This window comes from Phocoena phocoena, chromosome 7, assembly GCF_963924675.1.
Source record: "Phocoena phocoena chromosome 7, mPhoPho1.1, whole genome shotgun sequence".
Lineage (NCBI taxonomy): Eukaryota > Metazoa > Chordata > Mammalia > Artiodactyla > Phocoenidae > Phocoena > Phocoena phocoena.
Window position 1 is genome coordinate 67933520 of NC_089225.1, and position 22769 is coordinate 67956288.

Sequence of the window (22769 nt, forward strand, 5' to 3'; positions counted from 1 at the left end):
GAAATGACTATGAGGGATGAGGGCTATCAGAGGAGGTACTATATTTTAAAATGTATATTTTCCACTTAAGGCAAGACAGGATCTTTTTTCTCTGCCTGGATCACAACTGCGGGGCAGAAACAAAAGTAATGGTCGGACGTAGAAGGGAATTAAGACCTATGAACCTGGGGCCTCTACTATAATTTAGTTTCTAGATTCTTTATAATGCCCCCATATTTGTTACTTATAATTCATCAGTTTTATAAGAATGATTACCGATAAAATTCTTCAAAAATCAAAGGGCCCAAAGCTATCCTTGGGAGCACTAAAAAGAGAAACAAGGCAAATACATTCCACCCCCACGGGAAGTCTTAAAGGAGAAGATTCTCAAAGAATCAGAAAGATTATAATACTGAATAGAGAAGAAGGTGGGGTCCTTCCGTCTTCTGACATGAACTACAAAAATTATAAAAGATAAACAAGAAAGTAAATAAATAAGTAAAAGAAAGGGGAGTCCACCCATCAACCAGGGATAGGATCCCAGATGAAGTAAAATACATCACACACACACACACACACACACACGGGATTCTTTGGCATTATCTTATGCAGAAAGTTTCGAAGTCTACTTGTTCGTAAACCTTCACAATAACCTGAAGCACGCTGCACTCGCCGGCCGACCGGCCCTGCCCCACCTGGGCACGAGAAGAAGGTAACTGGGTACCCTGAACCTCCAAGCATCCCCGAGTTGCTGCGGCTGCTCGGTTATCACCCAGGCTGTGGATGCTACAGGCGATCACTAATCCAGCAGGCAGAAAAAGCCTCCACCCGAGGCGAAGATGGGCATGAGTCGCACATCCTCAGCGGAACAGGATACGCAGGGAGAACTCAAGCGCAGTGTGCGCCAACCCGCTCGCCCCAACCATCATGAGGCCTGCCGCAACCAAGAAAATGCGAGGCGCGTAAGTGACATCACGTGTGACGCCCGGTCATTTTTTCCCACGTCCCGTCCCTGCCCCATCCTGGCCGGCCGCTGCAGAAGCGCACGCGCACCTCCGCTTCCGCGCTCCTCGCTACCCACAATGCTCCGCAGCACCGAACTGTCGCAAAGACCGCGTTTCGGCGGCGAGTGAGCGACTAGCTCTCCGTGTGGTGCGGCGGCAACGGCTGCGCGCGTCTCCCTCCTCCTCCTGTCGCGGGGCCAGAGTCCCTGAGGGAGTCCAGCTACGCTTAAGTCTGGCCGGTGCCACCTATCTCCGCAATGCCCCCCAAGAAACAGGCTCAGGCCGGGGGCAGCAAAAAGGCGGAGCAGAAAAAGAAGGAGAAGATTATCGAAGTGAGTACCCACCCCCTCCCCCACTCACGCCGCGAGTCCTCAGGAAAGAAGTCTCCCGGTTCCTCGCTCCCCGGCTCCTGTTCGCGTCTTCCGGGGCCACGTGCCCCTCCCTTTGGTTCTGTGTGCCCACAGCCCTTTCTCCAGCCCCCTGATGACGCTCACTGCCTCTCATCGCTGTAGTGACGCCGCTGGCGCCCCCGTACCCAGCCTTTGCTTCTCCGCCCACACGGCAGCCTTCACCGGGTCGCGTGCGAAACGACCCCTACCCCAGTGCCCACACAATGTTGTGTCCTTCGCTAGTCACCGAAATTGAAGACGTTTTTAGTCTAGTGTTTTAAAAAATACGCTGAACTGCCCCGGACCAGACTGTTTCTGGGAGGCCGACTCATTACGAGCCTTTGTGTTCCTTGTTTCTTTACCCGTCACCTAGGAATAGTGGTTACTTCTTTCAGAGCAACACATTACTTCTTCATGGCCATCTCGATCCATCTATAAACTGTTTGAAGTTACATAAAGAGAGGAGGTTTCTTTCATGTCGTAGCCCACCGTCTTGTACATGGCGCTTGTCACAGATTCTGAGTTACATTAAATCCAATGACGTTTTAAGAGAGATTAGGTCTCATGTCACTAGCTGTGTACAGTGCTGTATCTGGATTTGTTATATATTATACATATTCATTTAGTGCACTGAGCCTGTTGCCCTTTGATGGCAGAGGAACGTTGTTGACGTTCTCAAATGTTTTATGTTTGTAGTCCAACGACTGTATCAATGAGTTTCCTTAAGAGAGTGGACCGTATTTGAGATTCCATAAACGTGTAGTGTAGTCCCCAACAAGATATTTCTTCCCTCAGTTCCTGTTATTAATCCTTCTCATAATTAAATAGTTCCTCGTGTACGTTAGAAGTAATTGGAAAAGCCATGACCGTTTTTCCTGCATGAGGTATATCTGAATAATTAATGCAGAGCCTTTTGTGGAATAGTTAACTTTTTATTAGAACACGACCAAAATGCGTGTTGTGCGTGTTTTGAAATGAGATGTTTATTTATAAATGATTATTATTTTTAATATTTAGTATTTATAGCCTTGAAAAATAGCATTGAAAGCCCCCAGGGTTTCATTGTATAAATCTAATCAGAACTTTGTCAAATTTCACAAAAGTTTTAGTCTGTTGGTTGAGTTTAACTAACATGCTTATTTAGAATTCTAGTAGCCTTGGCCAAGTTCCAACACTGAAACAGAACCTGTATTCTTATTGCCAGTTTGTGCTATTTAGAACTGTCATGAGTAGCATAACCAGAGATTTGAAAACAGAATGATTGTCACCTTCACACCTGTGTCTGCTGTACCTTTTTGAACAATTTGGACTCTTGGCACTTAGGTAGATCTCTGGGGATGGAGATCTGATGGCATTTGGTGCTGTGTAAATAAACCAGGAGCATTTTAGGGATGACATTTTACCTGTTAACTTCCTTTACTGAGGTTGTATTAACATGTTAGACCATGATGCCAAGTACAACTCCCATATAGACATGAAATTAAATGTTACATGACAATTTAAGTATACTTTACACATGCAAGTTTTAACTATATATGATTGTTTCTGTTTTTAAATAAATATTTATTTTTGTTTTAAGGAATTGTAAATGAAAGTTACTTATAGTATCCCATCAACTAAAAATGGTAGTTATATTATGGATTCATTCATCTTGTTACAAGGTTATTTTTAAGATAAAGAGGACGTTAGTTTCATTAATGAAGACTTCACAAAAGAAAATTGCAAAATAGCTGTATTCTTTAGCCAAAAGTATTCTAACAGAATGGTGAAATTAAGCCTTTTTTCCTCACATTTAACATATATAATGAGTGTGTGTTTTAAATGGTAGTGTGCTGCATAGATCTTTGCTACCACCAGAGAGGAATGACAATATTTTAAGTTGTAGGTTAAGTTATATCATTTTTTGTGAAACTAGATTTATAGAGAATATTCATCCTGGTTAGGAAACAGTATATTCCATTTTGTTAAATATCATAAGTGACTTTTTTTTTTTTTAAACTTACCTAAAGCCCTAGCATATCTCAGTGGCTCTTGCAAGGGGTTGAGGAGAGTTACAGCAGGCTTAGCTCCCAGCTCCTCAATCAGATTTCATCCAGAACAGCACTTTATCAATTTTTGTATAATTTGCATAATTTTGAATACTAGAAAGGATTTTTATTACCAAAGCCTTTAAAAGTTAAGATGAAGTAAAAAATATATTTTTAAGAATTCTACATGTTTTTTAATTTTTAAGTTTTATATACAACTTCTAAAGGTTACTTTCCATTTATAGTTATTACAAAATATTGACTGTATTCCACGTGTTGTACAATACATCCTTGAGCCTATATACACCCAATAGTTTGTACCTCCCACTTCTCCACCTGTATATTCCCCCCTCCACTGGTATCTAGTAGTTTGTTTTGTGTTATATTCACTACTTTGTTGTGTTTTTTAGAGTGCACATATAAGTGATATCATACAGTGTTTGTCTTTCTCTGTCTGACTCATTTAACTTAGTATAATGCCCTCTAAGTCCACCCATGTTGCTGCACATGGCAAAATTTCATTCCTTTTAATGGCTAAGTAGTATTCCATTGTGTGTGTGTGTGTGTGTGTGTGTATGTATATGTATGTACCATGTCTTCCTTATCCATTCATCTGTTGATGGACACTTAGATTCCTTCCATATCTTGGCAATTGTAAACAATGCTGCTATGAACATTGGGGTGCATGCATCTTTTCAAATTAGTTTTTTTTTGGGGGGGGGGTTGGATATATACCCAGGAGTGGAATTGCTGGGTCATATGGTAGTTCTGTTTTTAGCGATGTAAAATATATTCTGCAACAGACTTATAATGAATGTAATTGGAACCTGGTTCATACTGGTTGTTTATCTCTATGACCATAATATTTGTGGAAAAAAATATTTCTTTAAAGTCTATACTTTGACCTGTAAAAGGCTAATACTTATTTAAGTGTCTGGTTAATTTTGGAAGGTTTTTATAGGACTATGACCCAAAATTCTAAGTTTACCAGAAATTGACAGTTAAGTAGAACATACACTTTTTAAGCAGTACTTTTGAAGAGATTTAAAAATAAGTGGTTGCACTACTTGCCTGTCCCATCTTCTGTACCTCTGTTGCTTCCACTGCCACCACCATAGGCACTCACTATAGAAGAACAACAGCAACACGTAGCTTTTGAGAACTCCAAGTAAAGGAAGTAAAAAGAGGCATGAGAGACAGCCTAATTTAATGAAAGAAGCACTGGCTTGGGGTGAGATAGACCTGCATTTGAGTCCCATATTTCACATTAAAATTTCAAATTTTGGAGGCTTCCCTGGTGTGGCAGTGGTTAAGAATCTGCCTGCCAATGCAGGGGAAACGGGTTCGAGCCCTGGTCTGGGAAGATCCCACATGCCACGGAGTAACTAAGCCCGTGCGCCACAACTACTGAGCCTGTGCTTTAGAGCCTGCGAGCCACAACTACTGAAGCCCGCGTGCCTAGAGCCCGTGCTCTGCAACAAGAGAAGCCACCACAATGAGAAACCTGTGCCCCTCAACAAAGAGTAGCTCCTGCTCGCCACAACTAGAGAAAGTCCGTGTGCGGCAACAAAGACCCAACACAACCATAAATAAATGAATGAATAAATAAATAAATTTATATATATTTCAAATTCTGTAGTTTTAGGCAAGTTACATGACCTATCTGAACCTCAGTTTCTCATTAGCAAAATGGAGCTAATTCCTATATTACAGAGCAGTGGATGACATGTAAAGTACTTGACGTATGGTATATGTTCAATTAATGGCATTTGTTAATTTATTAATATAAAAAACTAGTTAGGGGAAGTAGACTGAACTGTACTGTCATGCAGTGCTTACTTTCTATCACTTGAAATAATTTCCTTATGGTGCCTTCATTTTTTTTCTTTCCCTGTTTAAACTCCCCAAAATTTCATGAATTCATTTGCATTTATAAGTATTTTCTTTCTGAAATGAGTATATCAAAAAGGGTTATTTAAAAGAAAGGATTATGGTTCTGTTCAACATTCACACTGTTGTCTCAAATGGCATGCACTATTTGCTTTCTTTGGATAAAATTTAATAAACTGAAGTCAGCTTTGGGAAATGGAAGGTTTGTTAATGGAAACGGGGGGATAGTCTGGGTTTAGGGCAAGCAAATAAAGGATGTCCAGCTAAGGCCTTGTAGCAGCAAGGAAGTAGTAATGGAGACCTATAGGGATAGGATCCAGGTATGTGAAGGATGGAGAAAGGAATGATTCTCGTTGCCAGTGAAAAACTTCAGCTAAGGTCAACTGTTGATTACTTGAAGCTATATTAACCAGCTGCAGAATATCCATTGCATGGATAGACAGCAAAAGTATACTGGAGTGCATTTGGGGAAGAAACTAATGAGGTAAAACAGTGCTGGCCTTTGTTTATACTAGTGTCCCAAAAGGAGGACTCCAGTTATCTTTGAGTACTATTCATTATTGACCTGTACTCCTGCCCCCTTCCTTTATTCAGACATCTTATTTAAGGAGTAGAGGCTGTCCTGTAAAAGAAGCAGGGTTACTTGAAGAGTGGACGGGGGAGAAACTGTCAGTTTTAAGTGAAGTCTGGAGTTCACTGAGTGTTAAGGCTTTTGGAACCTCTGGGAGTCATCCTTTTCTTAGAATTACTGCCTGTTCTCTAAACTCCTTGGTATTTAATTTCCCAAGTCTGAAACACACACTGTTCCTTCCTTATCACTTAATGAGGACCACTGTTTCCCTAGTTTTATTTTAACCATGATTTGGGGTTGAGTATAACCTCCAGTCTTCCCATCTCATATCCCCTGACCCTAAATCCAGGTTAATCTTTAGGTAAGGTCTGTCCTGAACTCAAGAAAAAGGGAAAGGAAGCCTTTTGGAAGTATTCCGAATTTCAAACTACCCTATTTTCAAGAGGTACTGTTAGTATCCCAGGTCCACAGTGTAATATTCAGAAAACGTTGTGTACCAACTGACCCAGTAACCTAACTAGTTTCTCTGGGAAGTAGTTTTTCCTGGTGGAAAGAACAAGGACTTTGCTTGGAGTCAGATATACCTGGGCCAGACACAGTTCTCAGTGTTTTGGGGAAAGGAAGGAAAAGAAACAAGCCATCTACAAGTGATAAATTTACATAGCTCCTTTAATTCTCTCACTGAGATAAGTACCTTTTTGCAGTTGAGGAAACAGAAACAGGTTAAATAACTTGCCCAAGGTTATTAAGCCGGCAAGTGGCAGAGTCAGGATTCTGGCTCCAGAGTCCTTGATGTTAACCACTGTGTTCCACCTCTTTGTAGTAACCCTAAGAGGTTAGAGTGAGACCCACTTTACAAATAAGAAAACTGACAAAGGAGGTAATTTGCCCAGTCCTGTTTGGGATTAGAATTTGGCCAGTCTGACTCCAGAGCTTATACTCTTGAACCATTACATTGTACAGCCTGCCCCTTATTAGCAGTGTTACTTCAAAAGAATTGTTGAAGATTTCTGAGTTTCAGTATCCACATTTACAGAATGAGATAATGGTATATCATATGATTGTTAAGAGGATTCAGTGAAGTATATATTCAGAAGTTTATGTTTAGTGAATACTAGGTAAATAAGTATCCCTTATCTCTGGAAAAAAATAGCAATTTCCAAGTTCTAACCTAATTAGAGACTTCCAAGACACAACTCATTCATTCTCTTTAGACTGGTTAATTATGTGCTAAAGCAGTGTAATTAAACCTGAAAACCTTTTTCTCCTGGAATCTGGAGCTTATACACCTCTACCAGAAGCTGTTGTCATGAGTACTTTCTTCTCTAGTTGGCCACATCCCCTTAGAGGACTTTTTTCTTTCCTAAGTGTTCATATATCAGTATCTACCTTGCCATTTGGCCTTGTTTATTCACAGTTTGCTTCTCCTCTGTAGTTACATGTGGGGCATGAGTTGAACCCCAGAAACGCTGTTCTCTGATGAGACATATGTAGATGGTGTTGTACTTTTGAACCTCAGCATACGAAGATTGATAGTAGATGGATGAGTTGGTTAACTGGCTTAGTAGAGCAGAGCAGTTGGGCCTGAGGGCCCACCTAGGAGTGTGTGATTGAGAAGCAGGTGGGTTTGCTCTGAAGAAGTCTGCAAAAGCTTGACAGTGGGAGGTACTAGGTAATGCAGAAGGCGAGTGACTGAAAACTGGGTGTTAAAAGTATAGAAGTAGCTGATAGCTCTTACCTATTCCCCTCGCAAGAAAGGGGGTGGAGGGGATAAATCAGGAGGCCTCTCTGTTTCTGTAACTAGGCACAAAGGATGTGGGGAGCATGGTTAAAATATGAGCCTGAAAAGGGCCACTAAGGAGTCTGTGTAGTAAACTAAGAGATACCTTCTCCCACCTGCTCTCTTCTCCAGTCCTTTAGCCAGGGTTATTGCTCTCCTAGCTAGAAGATTCTTCTCCAGAGAAACAGAAAAGACAGGAAAAAAGACTTCAGATACCAGTGTTTGGTGGTTTCCTGACAGCCTTTTCACCCGTTTACCTTAGAGTGAAGCTCACTCAGTCTAGCTTCTTGTGTTAGTTTCTTAGGGCTGCCATAACAAATTACCACAAACCAGGTGACTTGAAACAGAAATTTATTCTTTCACAGATGTGGAGGCTAGAAATCTGGTGCAGGCAGGGCAGTGCTCCCTCTGAAGACTCTAGGGAAGAATCTTTTCTTGCCTTTTCCTGGTTTCTGGTGGCTTCTGGCAGTCCCTGGCATTCCTTGGCTGGTAGCTGTATCACTCTGATCTCTCTGCCTCTTTCTTCACATTGCCTTCTCTCTCTATGTTTCCTTTCCTCTTCTTATAGAGATACCAGTCATTGGATTTAGGGCTCACGGTAATCCAGTGTGACTTCATCTTAATTTATTACAGCTGCAAAGACCTATTTCCAAATAAAGTCTCACATTCTGAGGTCGGGGTAGACATGAATTTGGGGGGAGGACCCTATTCAACCCACTGTAGCCCCCAAACACACACACAGTTGTGCAGTGCTTTCTAAATGTTTTTGTGCTGTATACTTACTAAATATGAGTAAGTAGTCAAAGACCACCGTTAGTACCTTGCACATAATGAGCATACCATAAGTGATAGCTGCTATTGTATTAATAACTTGCCCAAATTACTATTTAATAATATTCCAAATTTAGATTGTTGCTTTTTAGTTAGGAATACTTCAATTTTAATATTTCCTTTTTAGCAACAGCTGGTAGTGTATATACTTTAGTAGTTTGGTTTCTATAAATTTAATTGTTTTGAGAGGATAGCTCTATTACCCAAAATAACCAATCCAGAACTTAATGTATCTTCTTATGCAGTATTCCCTAAAATGTGTTCAGTAGTGCATAATCCCTCAGGATACTCTGAGAAAAATGTTTTCTGAGGTAAAATAAGATTTGGGATTGCTGCCTACTATATCTCCTCTGGTAAAGGCTCTCACATATCTTGTGCTTGAGAATTAAAAACCCTGTTAAATAAGGATTTTCCTAAACTTATTTGACTGTTGAACTAATTATCCTAGTGTAACAACTCTGCACATCCTGTAATACTGATATTCTAAAAACACAATTCAGAAAAAGCATTATAGGCTAACAAGCTTATTGATGATAGTTCTAAGTATGTATTGAATCCTAAAGAACCCTGGGTGATGTTTTGAGGTCATATGTTGCCTAGACTTGTCGTTGTAGTGTTTTGCATGTCTGTGTATAGCATAAAGAAAGAATAATTTTCTTACCAATGTGTAAATGAAAGAATGATTTTTAGACATGACTGAAAAAATAGATAAGAAATTAATGTAAATTGCTAAGATATCTCAATAATTTTTCCATTTAGGACAAAACTTTTGGTCTAAAGAATAAGAAAGGAGCAAAGCAACAGAAGTTTATCAAGGCTGTCACTCATCAAGTTAAATTTGGTCAACAAAATCCACGTCAGGTAAATAACTTAAATTTCTTCATTTTCTTCATATGGATGTAGTACAGCATCGTTGCAGATAAAAATGTTTGATATTGTAATTGTGTTTCAAAATGGAATCCTAGGGCTTCCCTGGTGGCGCAGTGGTTGAGAGTCCGCCTGCCGATGCAGGGGACACGGGTTCGTGCCCCGGTCCGGGAAGATCCCACATGCCGTGGAGCGGCTGGGCCCTCTGTGAGCCATGGCCGCTGACCCTGCGCGTCCGGAGCCTGTGCTCCGCAACGGGAGAGGCCACAACAGTGAGAGGCCCGCGTACCACAAAAAAACAAAAACAAAACCAAAAACAAAATGGAATCCTACTCTATAAACTTTCCTGCATCTTGCCTTTGTTACTCAACAATACCTTTTAGATATTCCTCCAAACCATTCTGTTATAGTTCTAATTTATTCTAATGGCTGCATACTATGATGCGGATGTACAGTATCCATCCACTTCACTATAAGTAATCATTTTGTTTCCAGCTTTCTGACATTAAGAACAATTGTACAAGAAATATCCTTATACATGTGTTTTTACATGCATTTGTGCTTTTATTTCTGTAGCATAAATTGTCTGGTGACACATTTCTAAATAAAGGGAAATGGATTTCTAATTTTTAATACATTTGCCTGATCATTCTCCATAGAGATTGTAATACTTCAGATTTTCATTTGCAGTATGTGAGTTATAGGTACTAAAGCTCTTTTTAATGTTTTCCAATCTGATTATGTATAAAGTGATACCTCATTTTTACTCTTTCCCTTACTCCTAGTGAGTTTGAGTACCTTTTCATAAGCTTGTTGGCTAATTTGGTTTGTACTTCTCTGACTTGTCTATTCAGATCCTTTGCTTTTTTGGTTATTTGTCTTTTTATTGTCAATTTATGAGAGACACCTTCTGTCTACATTATAGATAATTTGTGATGTTTCTGTTACATTTTGTACAACAGTTTGTATTGTCAGATATGTCTAGTTTTTCTTTTATATGGCTAAAAGGTCTCCCCTGCCATGAGATTATGTGTGTTTTTCCTCGATTTTTTTCTAATTATTTTATTTGCACAGTCTGTAATTTTATCATATAAATTTATTTTGTATGATACTAAGTTTATTTCTTTTCAAATGAATAGCCACTTGAACCAGCATCGTTCATCTCACTGAATTGAAATACCCATATTGACATATATTAAAGTCTCATATATGTTCAGATCTATTTCTGGATTCTCTTTTCTTTTCTGTTTGTCTTTCCCTAAACCAGTATCACATTGATTTTGATTATAGTGACTAGTAACATATTCTGTTAGCTATTAAGTCAAGTCCTTCTGCCCCAAGATGTTACTCCTTTTCTGTTTTTCCTGGCTGTTCTTAGGCATTTATTTTTCCATATGAATTTTGAAATTATTTTATCATTCATCAGTTTTACCATTTTATTCAAAAAAATTTAGCTCCATTTTCTTCACATCTCTGTATTCTCAATTCTTCATTTTATATAGAGCTTTCACTTTATTGAGTTCAGGATTTTATAGACATGGACCTTTATTTTAAAAAGTACTTTTTTCACCACCCTATCTCCTTTTCCTCAACTTTTGGAAACACTTTTTTTTTCCGTCTGAAAATATCAGAATATATATTTGTGAGATGGTTAACCTCTGTCACTGATGCTGTCTACAAATTAGCACCTCCAACACTTTTGTTTCTCTTACACAGTTTGACTCTAAAGCCAAAAGCTTGATCTTCCACACTGCTGACTTAATAGCTTGGTTTCATAACAATGCATGCTCAGGCCTTGGAATCAGATCAACTTGAGTATGCATCCCCCTATCTTATTTGTTACATGATCTTAAATTATTTAGTGACACTGGTCTTTAATTTGTAGTATAGTATAAGGGCAGTTACCCTTGTAGGGTTTCTGTGGTTTAACTAAAAGAGAAGATAATGTAAATCATCTGGCATAATATAAGAATTCATTTCAAACATGTTCCCTCCCCCCTGTTTTTTCTTCTAGTGGGAAGTATATTGACTGGTATTCAAATTTTATAGACCTGAGAAAGCCATAAAATGTGTTGTGGTTGTTAGGCTTGATAGTACATTTAGTAGTATATTTTTGATAATTTCTTGGGTACCTGACCTTTTATCTGTGAACTTGAGTTATCTAACCACCATACTTAACATTGGAAATGAGCAGCAGTCTTGCTGTTGGAGCCAAGCAAGAGATGCCTCACCCTAAACCCTGTGATGCCGAGGATGACCCTACTCTGTGTCTCCTCCAGATGTACCTCTCCCCACACCAGCTCAGGGCCTGCAAGGTCAGTTACCCCAAGTCCATCTTAGGGTATACTACACTGCCAATATGCCTGAAGTAGTCAAAGGCAGGATATGTGCTAGGAGTGTGGACAGAGCCTTGATCCATTCCATGTTCTCCTCTGCACCTTCTTTCTCCCTGCACAAATGTGGTGGGATGAAACTCAGGGTGGGAAGCGGAGGAGCCAGGGGTTGACTCTCACTTTACTGCCATGCTCCAGTGTGGAACTCCATGGAGCCTAAGCGTTTTAAATTTGAAACTGTCCTTCCAGGTCACAAGGTATGTTTGTCAAGTAGGGGTACAAACCATACTAGGTAGAAACCATACTTTATTTAACATTAGTTTGATTTCTCATTTATAAATATTTACAAAAATGATTTGTAGGCATCCACTGAACTCTTGCTTGGGGTCCCACAAATGTCTGAGATGGGCCTAATGAGCAAAGAATACTTTTTAATTAAAAATAAAGTGACTTAAATGTTTTCTTTTTAGAAAACTCCCATTTTTCTGTTTAAACACATCCGACCCACATGGTCAAAGTCAGCATTTAGAATGCCTTTAACCCTATTATAGTATTTGGCCAATCTTTCCCTAAAATTTCCTCTTCCTTTAATACATCTTTGTCCTGGATTTCTGTTTCTTTGATGTTTCTTTGTTCCTTTAACGGGCTTTTTAGGTTCTGTTGGCTTGTTTAATATTGGTATTCTTCAGGGAGCTGTTCTCTGCTCTTACCACTTTTTTATGCTGTCCTTGCATAATCTGATACACACCCAACGTTTACTTATTTGTAAGCAGCTATTTCTAAAATCTTTATCTCAAAGCAGACGTTCCCTCCGGGAATCAAGATCCATGTCCAGCTGCCTTCTAAATAGCTCCACCTAGATGCCCTGTAAGCATCTCATACTCAGTATGTCTAAAACTGAGCTCATCCCCACCTCCTACCCTGAAACCTATTCCTCCTATATTCCCTGTCTTGTTTAACAGCACTAACCATGCAAATGATAATCCTAGACTCCTCCCTCTCCCTTATACTTCATGTCCAGTCACTTAGTCCTAACAGTTCTACCTCCTTAAGAGCTCTCCTTCCCCTTTCCTCCATCCTTGCTACTAATGCCTATTTAAATTAAAACTCTTGTGCTTTCTTGCGTACAGCAATTTCATTAGCTTCCTAATTTTTATTGCCTTCATTCTTGGGCTCCTTCTAGTCCACCCTTCGCAAAGTTGTGATCTTTATAAAATACAATCTGATTGTATCACTGGCTTACTTTAAACTCTTGAGTCTTATCCTGTCACCTGTTGATACAGTCCAAATTTCTCATTGATGTCTCTCATACCGTTTTCATATCTTTGCACTGACTGACACTCTCTGCATTTCTTGCCCATCAAAAGAATTCATCCGTAAAGTATTAGCTCAGTCTAATTTTCTTAGGCATATTGGCATTCTTTGTTCCCAGAGCACCATGTATTATATTATAGTTGTTGACATGTCTGTCTTCCCACTAGATTCCGAGCTTCTTTAAATAAGCATCTTTGTCTTTTCATCTTTGTATTCCCTGTCATCTAACATAGGACCTGACATATAAATGTTTGGATGAATCCTCTAATCATATTAGGTATGTAAATTGTGTGCCTGGAATTATGTCATATGTCATGTTTTGTTTTGTTTGATCTCCCCCATTGACCCAGCCCAGTGTTTTTCCACAAGGGTACTTATAGGTATTTGGGTTGGTACAATTCTTTATTGTGTGGGACTGTGCATTTCAGGATGTTTGTATCTCTAATCTTCAAAATGCACCTACTTGTTTCTGGGTTGTTGTCACAGAAGAAGTTCCCAGGTGAGAACCATTTGCTAAAAATGCTGGGCATGTAGCATATGCTTAATAAATACTATTGCTATAAGCTTTTGAATATGCTTTTAACTTGGCATGGTACCATTTATAGGGTTTTTTTTGTAAAAGTCAGCTGCTACAAAATTTAGCAATTTCATTTAATAGTTTAACCACACCATTTAATATATACTGGAAGGCCATTGTAACACTGATATTAAGAAGTAAGAACTATATAAATGTAATATGCACTTGTCTTTATGTCAGTGATATTGTATATTACTATATAGTAAAAACAATTCATTATATGAAATCAAATTTACATTTTATACCTGGGAATATTATAGGTAGCACAAAGTGAAGCTGAAAAGAAGTTGAAGAAAGATGACAAGAAGAAAGAATTGCAAGAGCTAAATGAGTTGTTCAAACCTGTAGTTGCTGCTCAAAAAATAAGTAAAGGTAAACTTTAAATTTCAGAAACGTTATTTTTATCAAATGTAATTCATATTTTAACACTCTTAACATGTTTTCTTCAGATTATTAGCCAGTTGTGTATGCTATGAAAATAATACTCCCTTTGTCAAAGTTATCTTTGTCAGTGACTTTCTTATGGTTCCTTTATACATGTGCATAGCTGTGTCATACAACTGTAAGACCAGCCATTAGCCCCTCACTTAAGGGAAAATTAAGGATTTGGGGCAGTCTACTAGTTGATTTATATTATCCAATCTTTGGTAGTGGGCAAAGCAAACCTATGGTTGTAAAAACTGTAAATCCCAAACTGTTGGCAGTATACCTGCATTTATATTTCTCTTTTGCCTCCTGCCTCGTTGACGCCAACTAGACAAGTGACGATAGAATAACCTATGTGTTTGCTTGGTTTCCCACCCCTGCTCTCTTTCTTCTTGGTAAGAAAAAAGGAAACAAAAATAGATATAAAATGCTATAGAAAGAACTTAGAAGAAATGTCTTACTGTTCATTTATATATGGCATTTCCTCTCACACCAGTAATAGAAAATAACAAGTTAACCAAAAGTAATTATGTCTCAGATAGAAGCTCTACTTTGTGATCTGGCAGAGTATAGTACAAATACCATATGCTATTTGACATAGGTGCAGATCCCAAATCCGTGGTATGTGCTTTCTTCAAGCAAGGACAGTGTACTAAAGGAGATAAATGTAAGTTCTCTCATGACTTGACTCTGGAGAGAAAATGTGAAAAACGAAGTGTTTACATTGATGCAAGAGATGAAGAGCTTGAAAAAGGTATTTTTTTTTTTAAGATATTCTCTTAAAAGTAAATGTATATTACTTTTGGTTTGTTGTCAATAAGATATTTAATAACTTGAAGACTATTTCAGTCTTAGTAGGACTGTGTTTGTCCTAAAGAATAGTTGTGTGGGGCTTCCCTGGTGGCGCAGTGGTTGAGAGTCCGCCTGCCGATGTAGGGGACATGGGTTCGTGCCCCGGTCCGGGAAGATCCCACGTGCCGCGGAGCAGCTGGGCCCGTGAGCCATGGCCGCTGAGCCTGCGCGTCTGGAGCCTGTGCTCCGCAACGGGAGAGGCCACAACAGTGAGAGGCCCACGTACCACAAAATAAATAGATTAAAAAAAAAAAAAAAAAAAAAAGAATAGTTGTGTGTTGTTGTTTTTCATAAAATCTGAATTTACTACATTATGCCCTTTGATTAAGTAAATGAAGATATTTAAAAAACAGTGGATTATTTTGTATTTGTCTCTTACCCATTCTTCCAGTACTACTTTCCCATTTGCCTAAAGTACTTAGATTTTAGTGGATAATCTCACAACAGTGTTATTCCTACCTTTGGTGTTTTAAAGGAAATGTGTTTGGTCGTGAGTCTTAAAATAGAGCTTTCCTGTGTAAGGATATATGCAGTGTGTTTTGGGGACAGTAGATAAAATTACAGTATTTAGTCTCCATATCTCTTTTTATTTAGATACTATGGATAATTGGGATGAGAAAAAACTGGAAGAAGTAGTGAACAAGAAGCACGGTGAGGCGGAAAAGAAAAAACCAAAAACTCAAATAGTATGTCCTTTTCTTGAATTGAGTTGCTGTGGTATTTATCATTAGGGAGAATTAAGTGGCAAGGTATTTGCTGCTGTTTTCTACTGGATTATTCTTTAAGTTATTGCCTCTTTTCATAAAGATTAGGTGAATCAAGCTTTGTTTTTGGAATTTACAGGTGTAAGTTATACAAAATTTGTTTCTTGTTTAAAAGTGACTTGAAAACCATGTGACTGAAGTCCTTCAAATGCCGTTTTCTGAGGTGGTTTTACTTTTTCAAACATGTAGAATTCTTTATTTTTTTGTGCAAAATGAATGGAGGTAGAACTATTAAATTAACCCACTTAATTCATAACATATTCTGTTTTAATGGTAGGGAGACATTAATAAATCACAAGGGTGAAAATATTGTTGCATATGAATCGCAAAATGAATTTTTATTCTGTAGTATAGTTACCATGAAAAACCTTGCCGTGTTAGAAAATTCTAAGTATTGTTTTTACTTACTTCTATTGTATTTTTTCAGGAAAAAAATGATACTTATTAGTTAATTTTTCCTTCTTGTTTGTAAAGCTGTTTACCTAAGGCTTCAGTACAGTTGCATCTTGCACCCATTCATGTTTTAAAGGGTCACTATCCTTTGTGTTTCTTTTGTGCCTTGCTCCTTTCTTAGATGTAAGAAATTGCCTATAATTTCAGGTAATTCAAATAGTGTTAGTATCTTTACTGCATGTGATTAGTTTTTAGGAAAGATCAAATCAAAACAAAGTTATTGGTTTTATTTTTGTGTAACCATTTTTATTTTCTCATATTTGAAAACCAGACTTTTGGATTACATTTACAAAGCCTAAATGGCAGCAAATCCTTTTTGTATAATTCAGTTTAGAGCAATGTCAAAAATAGAAATTTTATACAGATCCTCTCTAAAGGGAATTTACCATTGTATTAAGTATTTTAAGATTAATTTATATTTACATTTCTGCACGCAAGGTGCTCTGTACGTAAGTGGTTAGCCTAAAAAAGATGTGAATTGAGTGTACTTGTTCCATATACCTAAGCATTTACCTTGGAAATGGACCACACTGAGCCACTGCTTGTGAATATTGTCTCTATAGGTGTGCAAGCATTTCCTTGAAGCTATTGAAAACAACAAATATGGCTGGTTTTGGGTATGCCCTGGAGGGGGTGATATTTGCATGTATCGTCATGCACTTCCTCCTGGGTTCGTCTTGAAAAAAGATAAAAAGAAAGAAGAAAAAGAAGATGAAATTTCATTAGAAGATCTAATTGAAAGAGAGGTAACTAGTATCTTTTTCCTACCATAAAATACTAAATCAGTATTTATTGTGAAATTCTAATATTTACCACTTGGGGGCAATAGCATGTTGTTATGAAAAGGAAAGAAATATTATGAATTTTTCTCAAAGCTGCCTTACTTTTTATTTGATTATTCTTGTATGTCTAAAATGTAAGCTTAGCCATAATCATTAGCCAAGCATGACATTAATTTTAGGATTATGAAATTTTTTTTAAGTACTAGCTGCTGGCTTATCAAATAAACTGTTTCCATAAGATTGATATACTGGTATATCAGTTTGTGAAAATGCTTAGTCAGTATTCAGAGTGATTGAACTTGACGTTTTAGATATTTTCCTTGGTGTCTTTATTTTTTTGCCATTTTACTAATTATTTAGTAGTTTTTAACATGGGTGGAAGCAGACAACTCCACTACAGTTTTTCAGCTATATGTTTTATTATCATTCCTGGACTCAAAGACTCTTCAGCTGCTCATCTCTGGCTCAGCACAAGAGTTTTATTCTTGAGCTAGCAGATAGGGTTACTGAGTTAGCAGATAGGCTCTTGGCCTTGACATGAAAAATGTTGAGATTATTGGAAATACTAGATTTAGGGTTGTATGCTTCAAACTGTATCCATTTTGCCTTGTCTTGGGTAATCTAAATGTGTTGTGTACATGTCTAATGTTGAGATTATATACATTTGTTCTTAAAAGGACATACTGTTTGGCGTCTCACATAGGCAATATACTGTGATAGAAAATGTAGACTTTGGAGTCAGATATATTTGAGATTACTATTTGTATCCTGGTTCTGCCACATATTAGCTAATAACCTTTGGCAAATTTTCCATCACCCTCTGTTTGCTTATTTGTGGAGATGGATGTGTTGGCATATGTGTATGAAGTATTTAACATTGAATACCTGGCAGATGTTCAGCAAGTATTATTTTTCTGTATATTTATTATTTGATTATTGGCCCTGAGGAAAGCAGATGGTGCCTTTTGCTTAGTTTGTTTTCTCATCTCTTGAGGATCACAAATGAAACTTGGATATTGTCATGGTGCTTTTCGTATTTATTGTTTTCAGCAATTGACTTATTTTAAAAGTATTTCTTGTGACAAGTTTTACTCATCTTCAATTTTGAAAAGACATCTAGCTCAGGATAATATATTTTATAATGTTTAGAAATGTTTGTATCTCTGGACATGCATTTTGCTCCTTGCCATGTAAAGTGAAACTAAATCAGTTTATTCTAAGTTTAATGTCTTCATGACAGTCATAGGCAAGGGCTTAATTGAAGTAAGAGAAAACTGTTAGATCATAGTATCATAGATGACTTTAGGGGGAGAAAATTAACTTTTTTATCTTTGCAGCGTTCTGCCCTAGGTCCAAATGTTACCAAAATCACTCTAGAATCTTTTCTTGCATGGAAGAAAAGAAAAAGACAAGAAAAGATTGATAAACTTGAGCAAGATATGGAAAGAAGGAAAGCAGACTTCAAAGCAGGGAAAGCATTAGTGGTATGTCCCAAACTCACCCAAATAGATTCTCTATTCTTTCTTTCATTTTATAATTTCTGTATTATGCAAGATTTTATCCTTATTTAATTATGTGTATGTCTAAAATCAGTGACCAAGAAATGTTTGAATTTTGTCCTGAGTTGATAGATGTGTGTATTTGAATAGATCAGTGGTCGTGAGGTGTTTGAATTTCGTCCTGAATTGGTTGATGATGATGATGAAGAAGCAGATGATACCCATTATACCCAGGGAACAGGTGGTGATGAGGTAAGAGGAAGCGTTGTCACCTCATCGTCTCATGTTGATTGAGAGAAACAGTAGAGAGTGACAGTAGAGCAGTATAGTTAAGAGTACCAACTTTTGGGCCTTGGTTCACATCCTGACTCTAACCTGGGAAATTAGTTACATGCTAGGCGTCCACCCCCATCTGTAATACGGACATAATGATAATCCCTACATCACAGAGTACTTGTGAGAATTAAATGAGTTTATAAGTTTATGTTTATTTACAGTTCTTTATAGAACTTAGGGCAGTGCCTAATATATAGTTAAATGCTTATGTGTATTAGCTGTAAAATGTTTTATTCTCCCTCTAAAAGAGAAAAGGGTTTTGTTTAATATTTTATACTAAACAAAAAAATCATGAGACAGACACTAAAAAGTACAGAGAAGGGAACAGGAGACAGCAGCAGAATTATTTGGTGATACTTAATATCACCAATACTATAATATCACCAACAATACTTAATATCACCAAGAGACTTAGTATTAGCAAATAGCTTTTCAATTTTCATATGGTTATCATAAAATTCTGACTTCTGCCTTTGAGTTGAAAGATGGAAATATATATGTAAAAATATGATGTCAGAGGAAGAAGCTTCAAGTATGGCATTGCTATTCCTTTTTCAAGAAGTTTAGAAAAGTGAATTTTGGCAATAGTCATTTGTTTTCATTTGGCATTATTAATAATTTTATTTCATTAAGATAAATGTCAGAGGTAAAAGGCAAGTAATTTATGAAAACTTATTAGTAACACTTTCCTTTCTATGTGTTTTTAAAGGTTGATGATTCAGTGAGCATAAATGACATAGATTTAAGCCTGTACATCCCAAGGGATGTAGATGAGACAGGTATTACTGTAGCCAGTCTTGAAAGATTCAGCACATATACTTCAGAAAAGGATGGTAAGTATGCTGACTTTTGTGTAATTCTGAGAATTCAGAAACTGTCTAAAGGGGGTTAGGCCAGGCTTGGCAAACTTAGATGCCTGCAGGTATCTGACTGGTAACATATAAACATCTGATTTGGCCGTATATAAAAGTAGTAAACAGTGGAGGCTGTGGAAATGGGTGGCTGGTTGGATATTGAAGCCATTAACAAACTAGAAGGGGACAAAATGAGCTTGGAGATGTAGCTAATGAGTTCATTTCAGGACCTCATGAGTATGAGATATTTTGCTTATTAAAAGTGGCATTGTCTAGGATACTGTGTAGACATTACCAGGAGGAAGAGGTTTGAAAGTCATCTGCATTGGTAGCTGAGAGTGAATGAACACACCCAGGCACAATACATATGATGAAAACATTCTAGAACAGACTGCAGAAAATATCAATGTTTTAGAGTAGTCAAAAGAGAAAAAGCTTGGGAAAGACACTGAGAAGGACAGAGAAAAATTAAGAAGAATTTCAGGAAGATTAAGTAGGGTGGGAATTAGAAATAATTCCTTAATTGTGATTAGGGAAGGAGTTGTAGGAATAGGGTACACAGTTTTCATTGGGACTGCAGTGGTATGAGGAATGAGGAGAAAAAAATGACTACAGATCACTCACTCTTAAGAACTTTCAGGGGGAGACATGGTCATGAGAAGGGCCTTTTAGGATATGGGAAATCTAAATATATCTGTTGGCCAGAGAAAAAGGATCTGGGAAAGAATGAAAAATTAAAAATGAAACAATATCAGGTATAGAAGCAAGATCTGGAAGTATAAATAATGAGTTCAGTTAAGAGTGAGAATGGAGGAGAGGCTGGCTAGGTGTATTTGGAAATAAGGATTGCTGATACAATTTATATCTAATTGTGCCTTGAGTGAGGATTTGAAGAAAAAAGTAAAAGTTTGGCATGGTTGCTGTGAGCGAAAAAGGTAGACTACTGATCAAGGCAAAAGTTGAGGGAAAAAAAGCTAAACGTTGTTTTTACAATAAAGGAATAAAAGTTATAACTTGAAAAACTGGCCTGTTCTCCTGAGATTTGAGAATGCTGTCAGACTACTGTCTTAATGCCAATCTGCAGACTGATTTGCTCCTTTGAAAAGTAGGGCTTTGGTGACAATAGGCACAATTGCAAGTACCTCAGAGGTTATAATTCCCAAGAATTTGTCATCAGAGATGTTTGAAATAACTTTAAATTAGGCTATTAAAAATTCTGTGTGTTCAGTATTGATGTCATTGAACAAGAAAAGGCAGCATTTTTGTTTTCTCAGTCATACAATTATAGCCTGAAAGGAAAAGTAGCTCCGTAGCCCCAGGGTTGTTGTTTTTTTTCCCCACAGTTTGATGACAAGATGAAATATTTCTGCATTCACAGTCATTTACAGCATTACAACTAGTGTGACTTAACTGCTATTTGTAAAACCAAAAGCTAAGTAGCTGCTTATATCATAAATGTTTTTTTATTCCATAATCATTTATTCAAACAAAATATGTGGAAATTGTTTAAAAACCTAATTGTTGGGTCATGTAGAGAACACAAGGTTGTATAAGATAAATCTTGCCCTCAAATGTATGAACCGTTAAGCAGTTAGATGTCTACAGTGAAAAACATATTTTATAGTAGGTATAAATAATTGATACAAATAAGCTCAGAAAAAGAGCAGTTCTTGTTGGAATAATCTTAGGGAAGGCTTTCATGGAAAAAGGAAAAGAAGTGTATCAGTCTGTGACTGTCCGTTGCTAATGGACTAGTGTTTTCTTTTTCTAGGCCTTACTGATTTCAATTTTTATTTTTAGAAAACAAATTAAGTGAAGCTTCTGGAGGTAGGGCTGAAAATGGTGAAAGAAGTGATTTGGAAGAGGACAACGAAGGGGAGGGACAGGAAAATGGAGTCATCGATGCTGTTCCTGTTGATGAAAATCTTTTTACTGGGGAAGATTTGGATGAACTAGAAGAAGAATTAAACACACTTGATTTAGAAGAATGACACCAAAGAAGTCAATGAAAAAATTAAGTCAGCTCAGCATGAGTTGAAATTGACTACATTAATTTTTTTCCACCTAGAATTCTTCAACAGGATGTTTGTTTCCCATGCTGATTCTGGAGGGCTTACTCTCCAAAAAAGGAATATTCTCCCTACATCTTGTCTTCTGACTTTGGCTACATCTCATAGTAAGTTCAGAGTAGTTCATGATAAATTAAAAATATAATGGTCATTGCAGAAAATGATTGATTGTTGTAACTGTCCACTCAAGTAGGAGGTGTAACTGCTTTTCCAGCTTTTGATTTTCACTGGGCATGCGTTATTACAAGGACAACATAAATGTAAATTACCCTTCATTTAATGCAGTTTTTAATGAGTGATTTTATTTCCTTTGTATTTATATGTTTAAAAGACTGCCTGAGATATGAGCCTGTACTTCATAAAGGAAACTGCATATGCAGATTCAGTATTGTATATCATTGGACAATTAGATGGACATTTAAAATGAAACTTCATTAATCTGCCAGGATCAGCTGCAGTGCCCTCTGTGTTAAACTGTTTTAAACTATTCCTTTTCTTTTTTGCCAATGAAGTTGTAAATAAAGACCGTGATACATTAAAATCCAAGTATGGGCCTTTTTTTTTTTTTTTAAGATTTTTCTATGAAAGTTTTCTTACCATTTCTAGCTTGAGAATTTTAACTAAATATCTGTCAGAGTTAACTATCACAGAAGGCACAGACACCTAAAGGGGTCTCTTAATACTGATTATAGAACTGTGTAGAGTGCTGATAGCCCTACTATGAGCTTAGTAACACCAATACTTATCCTCAGAAAGAGACCATAGGTGATGTTATATGAAAGGGTAATTACTGAATTGAGGATCATCAACCTAATTAAGTATCACCTACAGTTGAACCAGATACTACTAAAGCATCATTGTGGAGATCCATGGTGTTATAATAGTACCTGATAAAGTTTGATTACTCTGTTTGAGAGAGTGTAAACAAATCCACAGGAAAACTGGGCTGGGGGCCTTTGACATTGAGATCCCCTGAAAAATTAGGGTGATACATTTAAAATGGACATAATTTGCCAGTAACATTTAATAGTAGTTATACCTTTTTATCATTTTTATGTAAGTATATTTTCAAATATTAATACAGTGCTTCTTTTGTTATTTGCAAATACAAGTGGATTTTAAGATAATAGCACTAAAAGGTCAGGTGACCTGGGCCCTAATTAATTTCTGCC

General features: G+C 37.3%; 1 protein-coding gene across 1 annotated transcript; it reads left to right on the top strand.

Moving 5' to 3' along the window:
* Positions 1 to 1106: 1106 nt before the first annotated feature.
* ZC3H15 (zinc finger CCCH-type containing 15) lies at positions 1107 to 22146 on the top strand. Its single transcript, XM_065880454.1, has 10 exons — positions 1107 to 1315; positions 9231 to 9332; positions 13823 to 13934; positions 14590 to 14742; positions 15435 to 15526; positions 16621 to 16803; positions 18177 to 18323; positions 18489 to 18590; positions 19384 to 19507; positions 21329 to 22146. Exons 1-10 carry the CDS (start codon positions 1241 to 1243, stop codon positions 21517 to 21519), a joined length of 1281 nt encoding a protein of 426 aa, XP_065736526.1. The 5' UTR covers positions 1107 to 1240; the 3' UTR covers positions 21520 to 22146.
* The last annotated feature ends 623 nt before the right edge of the window (positions 22147 to 22769 follow it).